This window comes from Nicotiana sylvestris, chromosome 3 (assembly GCF_000393655.2).
Source record: "Nicotiana sylvestris chromosome 3, ASM39365v2, whole genome shotgun sequence".
Lineage (NCBI taxonomy): Eukaryota > Viridiplantae > Streptophyta > Magnoliopsida > Solanales > Solanaceae > Nicotiana > Nicotiana sylvestris.
This window is the reverse complement of record NC_091059.1, coordinates 156,116,746-156,128,310: the sequence shown is the minus strand read 5'-3', so window position 1 is coordinate 156,128,310 and position 11,565 is coordinate 156,116,746. Positions and strand designations below refer to the sequence as shown.

The 11,565-nt window shown below is 36.9% G+C and overlaps 2 protein-coding genes across 3 annotated transcripts; one reads left to right on the top strand and one right to left on the bottom strand.

Annotated features, from left to right (window-relative positions):
- The first annotated feature begins 911 nt into the window (after window positions 1-911).
- Window positions 912-7,013, top strand: LOC104222401 (RNA polymerase sigma factor sigA). Its single transcript, XM_009773632.2, has 10 exons — window positions 912-1,099; window positions 1,773-2,590; window positions 3,339-3,537; window positions 3,660-3,752; window positions 4,030-4,158; window positions 4,248-4,301; window positions 4,377-4,454; window positions 4,863-4,925; window positions 5,869-5,981; window positions 6,503-7,013. Exons 2-10 carry the CDS (start codon window positions 1,902-1,904, stop codon window positions 6,609-6,611), a joined length of 1,527 nt encoding a protein of 508 aa, XP_009771934.1. The 5' UTR covers window positions 912-1,099; window positions 1,773-1,901; the 3' UTR covers window positions 6,612-7,013.
- A 419-nt stretch (window positions 7,014-7,432) lies between these two features.
- Window positions 7,433-10,053, bottom strand: LOC104222400 (probable folate-biopterin transporter 7). 2 transcript variants are annotated; one of them, XM_070171109.1, is made up of 2 exons: window positions 9,389-10,053; window positions 7,433-8,931 (listed from the first exon to the last, which is right to left on the bottom strand). In XM_070171109.1, exons 1-2 carry the CDS (start codon window positions 9,530-9,532, stop codon window positions 7,885-7,887), a joined length of 1,191 nt encoding a protein of 396 aa, XP_070027210.1. In that variant the 5' UTR covers window positions 9,533-10,053; the 3' UTR covers window positions 7,433-7,884. The 2 variants fall into 2 exon arrangements, with proteins under 2 accessions (XP_070027210.1, XP_009771933.1); XM_009773631.2 differs by having other exon boundaries at window positions 7,433-8,942; window positions 9,389-10,051.
- Window positions 10,054-11,565: the final 1,512 nt, after the last annotated feature.

Here is an 11,565-nt window from a genome sequence, read left to right as displayed (position 1 = left end):
AATTAAGCAATATGTAAATCTCACTTTCTGAATATGTTAAAGATCTCATTAAGCTTCAAAAATTGGACAGGCTCGGAATATACCTTGGCTAGTCGATATCAATAAATATGAATGAATATCTCTCATTAGACGATGACAAGAACGAAAACGTGGCTGATAAACACCAGGTGACCTCGATATGTGAAATACTGTTTTTTTTTTTTTTTTTTGTGGTAAAATATGTTGAGATAATGATATCCAGAAGACCAGGCAACCTACAGTCTCCTTTCTAAGACTCAGGAATTTACTTAATACCAGTGTCTTTTAATGTGAATTTAAACATCTATTCGTAATATTTATTGTATATTTTAAATTTGAAGCCATAATTTTTATTTAAGAAATATCTTTTTTGAAAAAAGATAATTAGATGCACTAAGCTCTCGTTAAACATTCGACACAAGGAAAGGTAGAATCAAATTCAGTCGCAAATTTACTTTAAATTTTTACGAGATGTTATTTTGATGATGTGAACATAAAATCTCTTGATTATACAGTGACTCCTCTTATCGTTGTGCAATGCTCTTTCACTAATTAGCTTTTAAATAATGATAAATAAATTATCTGTAAAATGAGATTGAGGGAGAAATAAACATTAGCAGGATCTAGAACTATTGATTGGAAAGAGTTGGAGAGAGAGAAAGCTCGAATAGGAAAGAGGACAAAGTTTAAAAAAAAAAAAAAAAAAAGGCAGTGGAAACGTGTACTGCTGACAAAACAAATAAGAAGTCCTACGCCACACGATATGGGACCCGCATATCTATTCCAGCCAATAGGCAATGGCTATTGATCTCTACTGACCCCACCCCCCATATCCAGAACTAAATGCACTCTTCTCCCCTCGCGTTATTTTCATTTCCTCCATCAATTTAATTATCGAAACAAAAAAAAAAAACAAATAAAATTATGAAAAATACAACCAAAAAAAATTTAACGAATATCAATTCTGTTGCAACAAACTCAACTTGTCCCACCGCCATTGCAACAGCATTACTGTCACTTACTTCTCTTCATTCTCTCTTATCTGTATTTTTTCTTTTAGCGGTTCAACTGCCAAATCCAGGTATGTAGCTGCACTGATCACTTTAACATCTTCGTCTTGTTCATTTTCCATTTGATTTCAATTGTGACAGAGGTTGCTCTAACTTTCTTATCGTACATAATTTTACAATCTGTTCACCTCGTAATGTTCGCCTTGTATACAAATCTGTTAATTCCCTCGTAATGATCGCCTCGTGCGGAGATGCAAGCTGTTATTTACATTGCGTACTTGTTATGGTTGTACTTTGTGTTGTAATGGCTTTTATAGTAGTTAATTTCAAGCTTTATTGGAACTTTCAAAGAGCTCTGTAGGAAGATTGTGTATATGAGATTGCACCTAAGCAACTCCGCTTTATTTATTTCATACCTGGCCTGCTAAACTACTTGATGATTGAAATTTCTTAGTACAACTTTACTGAGGCTTCTAATTCCCTTACCTAAGTATGGAACAAGTAGCTAGCTCACTGAAACTAACATATATACCATTTCTTTCTGCTATAATTTGTTTTCCTGTATTTACCGCGTACTGCGGAAGATACCAAGACCAGAAAATGAACTTTTTAAATGTTCAGAAAACGTTTAGTTGTTGTTTGTCCAAATTTCTGTCTGCTTTCCTTATTTTAGAAACTAATTCTCTCTATTGTCAAATTTTTTTTGAATTTTTTTGGATTTTGTCCCTTGTGGACTACCTGCAGGAAGCTGCTAAGTGATTAAGGAGATTAATATCAGCATAGCAACTTGGTCATAAGCTGATATTGTTGTGATTCATCTACCTTGTTAAACGACGTGTGATGGTCTTGGATTTTTAGAAAGGCATAGCCCTCATGATGTCCACAGCAGCAGTTATTGGACTCAGTGCAGGAAAAAGACTCCTCAGCTCTTCCTTCTATTATTCCGATCTTAATGAAAAGCTAACTTGTACCAGTGATCATAGTTTGCCTTGCCATCACGTTCCTTCCATTAAGAATGTGATCACTGCGAAGAAGTCATCCGATTACAGCCCCAGTTGTGTATCCAGTCGAAAATCACAATCCACCAAGTCTCTTAAAGAGCATGTGGACATTACAGCCGACCCTTCTGATGTGCCGTCCTGGTTTGAAATGTATGAACAATTGCAAAATGAAAGCGATGATGAGGACGAGTCGGTGGAGGTTCTCCTCTTGCTGCAGAAGTCTATGCTTGAAAAGCAATGGAATCTTTCTCTTGAGCAGACATTGACAGCTTCTCCGCAACATGAAAAGAAAAGTAAGAAGATGCATATTACTTGCTCAGGGACATCTGCTAGGCGGAGGAGAATGGATTCTCGACAAAGAGTTCTTGATCGACATAGTTCAGCTACACCAACCAGTGCAGCGAAGCCACTGAGATCAATTATTGGTCCAGAGCTACTTCAAAATCGTTTAAAAGGTTACGTTAAGGGTGTAGTAAGCGAAGAACTGCTCACCCATGCTGAAGTGCTTCAACTATCCAAAAAAATTCAAGTTGGCCTTTATTTGGAAGAGCAGAAATCCAGGTAACCAACTTCATGCCTCTTCTCTTAAGTGTAAACCTGAGATTACAAGCTGAGCATATCACGACTGTAACAGAACCTAGTGCACAAGAACCAAAATGAAGTAAAAGAAACCTGTCTGGATCCATCCCACTTTCTTTAGCTTTTTAGCCAGGCAAAACACACACTCATGAAACTAATAGTAGTTGTTATCAAATTCAGAAACAGTCTATTTCACAGATTGTCTGACTGATCTCTTTACTTCTCTAAAATTATTTATTTCAAAAACAGAAAGATCTTCATAAAATTTGATGTCAGACTGTTAGCACCATTTGTTGGACTGTGCTGTATACTTCTCTACACTTAACAATTTAGTAAAGCATGTGAGGAGGAAGGTTGTTGTGCCTTTAGAAATGCTATGCCACTGTGTAATTGAATTTTGGGGGTGATTACGGTTCATGTCCTGTCTTATCATAAAAGAAAAAAGTACAACCGAGCTGGAATGCTGAAGGACAGTGTACTTTGCCTGTGTAACTTATTTCGTTTATACACTTCAAAAGTTTCTGTATCAAGAATTCTAGCTACTTCCTTATTGTTAACATGTTTCAGTTCAGGGGAAGTAGTTAAGCTCTTGAGATAGATTGGGGGTTGGAATTAGTGTTTTACCATATTTATGGCTCCATTATTCTATCATTAAATAGGAACAATCTTAACTATTGAAGGTTTTAAAGATGTCTCACACAGTGTCTTTTAAAATCATGGAAAACGTCAGGCTTAAGGAAAGATTGGGATGCGAGCCTTCTGATGATCAACTTGCTGTTTCCTTGAAAATGTCACGTACTGATCTACAATCTACATTGATTGAGTGTTCCTTGGCAAGAGAAAGGCTTGCAATGAGCAATGTTCGTCTTGTCATGTCAATTGCTCAAAGATATGATAACGTGGGTGCTGAAATGGCTGACCTCGTTCAGGTGACTCCAATGTTGTGCAATCAAAAGATAGACATGCAAATTTCTTGCACTCGTATATTGATCAATATTGTTTGAAATCAAAATTTGCACCTCTGAAAGAAAAGTCGTTAATTTTCATGCAGGGAGGCCTTATTGGGCTGCTTCGTGGGATAGAGAAATTTGATCCCTCTAAAGGATACAAAATCTCAACTTATGTTTATTGGTGGATTCGCCAGGTATGGTCATTGTTTGTCCAGAACCTCAACCAACAAAGTGACATAAAAGATTTCAACCAACAAATTATTTCCCATGCTTTTCTTATTTCTAGTTTCTCCAAAACAATTAAGTTCATGCTTATTGAGGGGCTTCTGTCTCTGGCGTCTGGATATACTCTCTGATTTCTTGTCTTGGCAAGAATTGTCAAGCCACCTTCCACTCGTTGAGATCTTTTATCTGGTCACAAGTTTGTAATAGTGTCAGGACCTTTCCTAACTTTTTTTGCCCTATGTTCAGGGTGTCTCGAGAGCGCTGGTTGAGAATTCACGAACCTTAAGATTGCCAACATATCTGCATGAAAGACTCAGTCTAATCCGTAATGCAAAGGCGAGACTTGAAGAGAAGGGAATAACTCCATCTGTAAATGTAAGTTCTGTCAAATTTTGATATATTAGAGAAATTTTTCATATCACTTATGCGGTTCTCTTCTTACTGGCTCATGTTGCACTCTCCAGAATATAGCTGCATCCCTAAATATGTCCCAGAAGAAAGTCAGAAATGCAACTGAGGTATAATAATTTTGTCGCTTAAACTTGTCCTGCGCATTTTTTCAGAAAATGTTGCTTAAACATTTCTTCTTACAGGCAAGCAGCAAGATGTATTCACTTGACAGGGAAGCATTTCCCTCTTTAAATGGTCTCCCTGGAGAAACCCTTCATAGTGTAAGTCCAAACTCCAAATGTTCATATATTGTATTTAACATTGTGGTTGACAACTTTTATGGATTTTATCAAATAGTTCAAGCACCGCCTTGCATCTCAAAAAGTGCACGTTGACGATCCGTTTGATATTTGAGTTGACAATTACAGTATTGGCTATCAGAAATTTAGATTTAATTCTCAAAGATTTGTGACAGAGAATGGAAATAAAAGTTACTCATTTTTGGGGGAGACTGGGGGCCTTAGAATTACTCACATAAGGTGAACTGTAACTGTATCATACTATCCTGCTACTGGGCAAAAAGAGCCTGAGGTCATTGAGGCCACGTGGATTCTTTTTATCAGTCAATACTTCATTACTGAGCATTGTTTCATGATCTCGTGTCTTTCTTTATCTTTTCTTTTGTGCAGTACATCGCTGATAACCATCTGGAGAACAACCCATGGCATGGTGTCGATGTATGGGCACTCAAGGTAATTTAGTGAAGTAGAGCTGTCACAAGTAAAATGGTTAACATATAAATGGTTCTTAATATCTAACCTGGGGGCATAAAACAAAGAATTCTCTATGAGCCAACTACTGGAATATTTATGTTCTGATTTACCTCCCTACACCAAACCAATGAGAAAAAAAAAGTAGTGGTTGCACCCTAATTGATGTATCTCCAGAGATGGTCTTACTTCCCAATGGAATTCAATTCTAGCATTCTTTGCCAAGCATTATTTCCATTAGATATATCTTCCTTAACTGTAATGCAGTTCTGAAGTACATCAGCTCATAATGATGGGTAAATTCCAAACCTCTCATGGAAAAATAACCTCTTACATTCTTCGTACTTTTATGCATAGCAGTTAATTGTGTCCTTCCCATGCCGATCCCATTATCGAGGCTTGAGTTCCATATATATTGCTGGATATAAACTCGTGATGAGAAGCGGATCCCGGATTTGAAGTTTATGAGTTCCTACAACGACCTCAAGTTAATACTACAATATTAACTTGGTTCACAGACAAATATTTATAGAAATTTAGTAGATTTCTTATTATAAATACAGGGTCTGGGAAAAAGTTACTAGGTTCACGTGAACCTGTAACCAAATGCATTAGACCTGCCCCTGCTTGTGATGTCTCGGGAGTCTCTTCTAGATTTCTGGATGTCTAAGTGCCATGCCGCTTTTGGTTTGATCATCTTCTTGTTCCATTTCCTATTGGAGGAAGCGGTAATCTGTCAGTTAGAAAACCAGTATGTAAGGAGAAACTGACTAGTAACTAAAATGTTTAAACTTTCATCAGGTTTGCTTCAGAGGAAAAAGTACCATTATATGCTTCTACCAACTCTTTTAGCAATGTCTATATGATTCAAAAGTTTATATCGCTGGTGAAGAAATATCATCGCTAACGTTTATAAGTTTTACAGGATGAAGTAAACAACCTCATTTCATCAACTCTTAGGGACAGAGAGAGGGAGATTATCCGACTGTACTATGGTCTGGACAATGAATGTCTCACCTGGGAGGATATTAGTAAAAGGTAAGACTCAAATATCCGTGGTTGTTAACTTTTAATTAGATATTACTTGTCGCATCAATACACTTCCATTGTGGAGATTATGTTGATGGTTAATGAACGTTTGCTCACATGTTTAACTAGGGTTCTTTTTGGATATTTTAGAAGTCTAGAGCTCTTATCTTAGTTTAACTAGGGTAGTTTTGGGATAATTTAGAACTCTAGAGCTCTTATCTCTTAGAAGCCAAAATGAAATGGTATGAAGCACATAAGGTATTCAGGTTGCCACAATCGCCATGTGAATAATGAGAAACAATTAAGTACATAGTGGAATGTAAAGAAACTGCACAGACTGATCAAGCTTCATAATGGGACATATTAAGACATGGAAGTTTGCACAAGCCTCTACCCGTACTTTGTACTGAAATTCGCCATGCTAATGTTGCTTACTGTATGGAAATTCATGTTTTGGTTATAGACACGCATTTCCTGAGTGCATACACACCAATGAGTTGTTCTAAATGCTACTTTTATTTTTTTAACAGGATAGGTTTGTCCAGAGAAAGGGTCAGACAGGTGGGATTAGTTGCACTTGAGAAACTAAAACATGCTGCAAGGAAAAGGCAACTAGACGCAATGTTGATCAAACAGTGATTTGGAACATTTGCTGCGACTATAATACAAATTGACTGTACATAAAATGTGAGAAACTTCCATCTCCAACTTATTTTTTTGATGAGGAGAACGTACAGATAAGGACCCGACGACATTCTTGACCACCCGTCAACACCCCTCTCCCCAAAACCAAGCCCCAAATTTGTATGTGAAGAGACAGAAAGACGTAGCAAAATTTTTTGTGTCGGTATATTTTAGGATGCGTGACGTGCAAAGAGCAAAGAGTTCGTTTGCTGAGATAGGAGATAATTACAAGCAAATGATGTGGATATATTCTGCATGAATATGTGTTTCCACTTTGATTTGATGCTGATAGCTTATTGTTGATAAGAGAACATATATGCTTCCCAATCATACGTATTACATGATTACCAGCTAAAAGTCAAGCATTCAGAATTTCAAAGCGTTTTTTATCATTCAATTTTTTCCTTTTTTTTTAATAATAGTGGTGGCCAGATCAGTTTGTGTGCACACTTCGCTAATTCTTTAGAGCTAATGTTACTCACCAATATAGTACAGGGTAACTTCGTCCACCAACATTTAGATTGTAAAAAATAACTTAGCTTTCTTGTCTCTCCTGAAACTTGAACCAAGTTTCACACGGCTCATTCTAGCTTTATTAATTGCTAGACCACACCTGCCATATTTACTTTTGTTTACACTATTCTATGGTTCAAAGACAGCAGAGAAGCTATTACTGTTCTGTTCTTTTGCTTTTTCCTTCTATTCTCTTGTTAATACTGCGACTCTAAATACTATACCTGAATCCGTTGCATTATAATACTCATAACATATTCGAAGACAAATAAAAGGTTCACTAGCATTAGAAATAAATCATATGCTTACAAGTTACAACACATTGAAAAGAATATTAAATAGTAACAGCCGAATCAGAGTGTAGAGTGAAGCAGAAGCTATCTCAAGGGAATAGAGCTTCTTTAAACTGAAGACAACATCAACAAGAGGCTAATTGGAGCTAAAGCCATAAACCAATTAAATTATTAAATAGCGAATGCTAATATAAGACACAATGTTAAACTTTGAATAGCACTAACCGAAAACCTAAACTATAAACTATTCACTTGTGTAAACTCTACATGTATTATGAAGTGAATTTCCTCCCAAAGTTTTGTATGAGATCCTCCTGGAATGACAAGTGTATTCCCAGGAAATTGGCCAAGGCCGAGGCGAGGCGAAGGTAAGTTTGAACTACTGCTGAGCTGAAATGACTAACACTCACTGCTAGAGCTCATCAACCTTCCTTTGATTTGGTTTTCGGTTTGACGCCATCAGGTATGCATGATGACCAATAAAGCGGCAAAAGTGTGCATACTGACTGTATTAACAGGGCATGTCGTAAGCCCGAGAAGTCATTCCCTGTCACTTGGACAAATGATGACAGTGCAACACCAAAATAGCCACTTATAATAACAGCCAGTGCTATGGCAGACATGAGAAATGCCATGACAGATCCTTCATACCCCGGAGGACAGAGCTGTGCCATAACAACAGTGAAGGGTAAAATCTTGAAGAAGTAGAGAACCTCCAGAAAGCCAGAAAAAAGCACCACATACAATGAGTCGGGAATACCAAACATCCTGTATACCCCCTTTACGAACAAGAAATCCGAAAACATCAGAACAGCCATAGTAGCCTGAATTGCTGAGATTAGCTTCCTAGGAGACGTTGATTTTAGGTTCTTGTTATAGATTATACCCCACAACAGCATTGCTGCCTGCCCGAATACCTTAGATATACCCAATACTGATGATTCAATACCTAAATGTTGTGTCTGGTAATAGAACATTGTTCCTGTTAAAGCTGGAACTACTGCATAAGAAGCTGCGAACCACAAAATTGAATAACAAATCTCTGGCTTCCGCAATGCATCTAGAAGCTCTGAGAGTTGCTTTTTGATTCCAAGATTAGATGGACTCTTGGGAAGGTCCAAGGAACTTTCATGAATAAAAATCGTAACCAGAAATTGAATAGTTAAGAGAATGCCAAACATAAGGAACATCACTTGAGCAGAAACACGATCAATGGCAATACCGCCTGCAAGGTTACCAAGTACTCCACCGACAGAAGAGGCGATCCAAACAAATGACTGGAGCTGACCTGATGAAGAATGTTGCTTATTTTTGGATGAAGAACTAGGTGGTTTTCCTAACTCCGCAACAATGGCATCGTTGGCAACCTCAACTATTGAAGCACCCAAGTTTCCAAGCAGGAGATACAGAGTGATTGTAAAAAATGAAATATTTGAAGGGGAGAGGAATATAGCAGTCCATGACACTGCCTGCAGAAAAGCTGAACAAAAGTATAATTAAGTGAGTTCAAATGCATATTAAATTGTATGCCTAGAGTAAACTACAGCAAAACCGCAAAATGACTTGCTTCTGGAACCTATCTTCTGATCAACCTCCATTACGCAATGTACAAAACAAATAAAGAAGCTCTTCTGTCCCTTGCCTTTTACTACTTTAGGATTACTGCCTAGAATTGCCGAATCTCGATAACTAAATTATCAATCAAGTACCACTCCCACCTTTGCAACAGAACAAGGAAGCTGCAATTTCATATTCACTAAACAACTAATCTCTTGTAAATCACAGAAAACTCTAGAAAGTAAATACAACCTACAGAGTGGTGGACATATAAAGGTGCAATCTTTCTTTTTTCTTTCTAATTTAGCAGCCACTAAAAGAGAAGAAAACAGGGCAAGTAAAACAAGCAATAAGAGAATGTGTGCGCACCTCCAATAGCAATATAAGGAACACGATGCTGGCCAAAAATGTAAAAAGAATCAGATAGAATTCCATAAAAAGGCTTAGCAACCATAGGAAGATTAGCAGAACTCTGAAGAATCTGAAGTGTGGAGGGGTCCACCTTAAGGCCATCTTTGAGGAAGAAATTAACAGCCATCCAAGGGAAACACCTGAATCCTTGCACCCAAAATCCTAACCCTAACAACAATTTCCTCATCCCTTCACTCTCATTGCCACCACTACTACTATCATTATCACCACCTTTGTCTCTTTTTCTTCTCCCTCTTTCTCTGATACTCTCAGATGATACCATAATTATTTTACTCCGAAACAGATCTACCTGACTTGATAATATATATACTATGATTAATTGTTACTACAGTAAGGTATCAAGAACCCAAAAAGGTGATACCTTTGATCAGATTCAATGGTTTAAGGTTTTGACAGCAATTTGGCAGAAAGACAATGAAATGGGTATGATTCCAAGATTCGTTGTGCGATCCAAGACAGTGGCAGGTAAAAGCAAAAAAGAGAGTTTTGGTGGGGGGAGGAAGGAGGGTTCTGTAGGGGGGTGGCAACCGGTAAGATTTTCCAACGTTTCTGGATATAGCAACGTGGCGAGTTTTCACGTCGAGTATGCGTAGGAAGATTCGTATTTTATTGTCTGCCTATTTTAGTACTTGCGTATCTTTTTCATTTGTCTTTTGGGCATAAAGTAAGAGGAGGTACTAACAAGATTCAATAATTCATTTGTGGACACAAAGTTGGGTAAAAAGTGACGTGGTAGCGCTTTAAAGCATGTTACATCTTGGACCACATTTTACATAATCACATGGTGGCAACTGGCAACCTTAATTCGTTTAAAAGGGCACATAGTCACCTTTCGGATCGTTTGGTTTAAATACAAATTTTGCAAAATTAGTAATATGAGAATTAGTTATAGTTTAATAATATAAAAATTAGTCACGTATAAATTAGTAATACAAATATTATTTCTTGTATAGTGATTAGACATATTTAAATTATATATAATATATATAAAAAGTAGTCGGATATACAAAATATTCTGTATTTACGAAGAGTTAGGAGAAAGATCGTAACCCAATGTGTGTGATATAGCACTTAAAAAGGTTAGCTTTGTCATTTGGTCATGTATTATTTGTCCTTACATTTTTATCTCAGTTCGATTCTGCATAATTTATGTAGATAATTATTTATAAAGAAAACAACATAGAGCAACCAAACATTATAAGCACAACTTTATGCTGATTTTCGTGTGGAGATTAAAATCTTTCAAACTCATACCACACATTGTATAATTTACTGCCGATTTATATGTAAAGATAAGTTATGCTAAAGCCCCAACCAAACAAACCCTTAATTGACATATGCAGAATTTTATCCGAGCAGTGTTGATTACTTGATTTACTGTTACAAAAAGATTTGTAAACTTATTTGATTTGTAATTATAAATTTTTAGGGAAAAGGGTCAAATATGTCCCTTTACTATACGAAAAGGATCACATTTACCCTCCGTTATACTTTCGGTTCAAAAATACCATCGACGTTAATCTAATGACTTAAATATACCCCTCCTCCGTAAGAGCTATCCAAGATGGACACCCAATCTCATATGGCACCACGTGGCATGCCATCTTATCAGCCCCAACCCATGTTATGCCCTCTCTCCACTTCTTCTTTCATCACTAGCCATTAGCTTAACGTCATGTGTCCATGTCATCAAATTATAGAGCCACACGGGATTGAGTGTCCACTTTGGACAGTTTTAAAAGAAGAGGGATATATTTGAACCATTAGATTAACGTCGGGAATACTTTATATTGAAAGTATAACGAAGGGTATATGTGTTCCTTTTCGCATAGGAGAGAGACATATTTGACCCTTTTCCCTAAATTTTAAGGTCGATCTTGTTAATTTTGAATTGATTTTTATGTGACGCTACTATTTGTCAAGCTATATTTTACATAAAATACACTTGTAGCATTAGTTTTAAATAAGTATTACTCCATACATATTTTCCTCAAATTCTGCAAAGTTAGTTGAATGAAATTGAAGGCGTTTCCGCCGGCCGTCCCCTCTGCGACTTTAAAATTCCATTTCCAGCCAATGGGGCAATTGGGCATCATTGGCTCTACAAGCCAAAA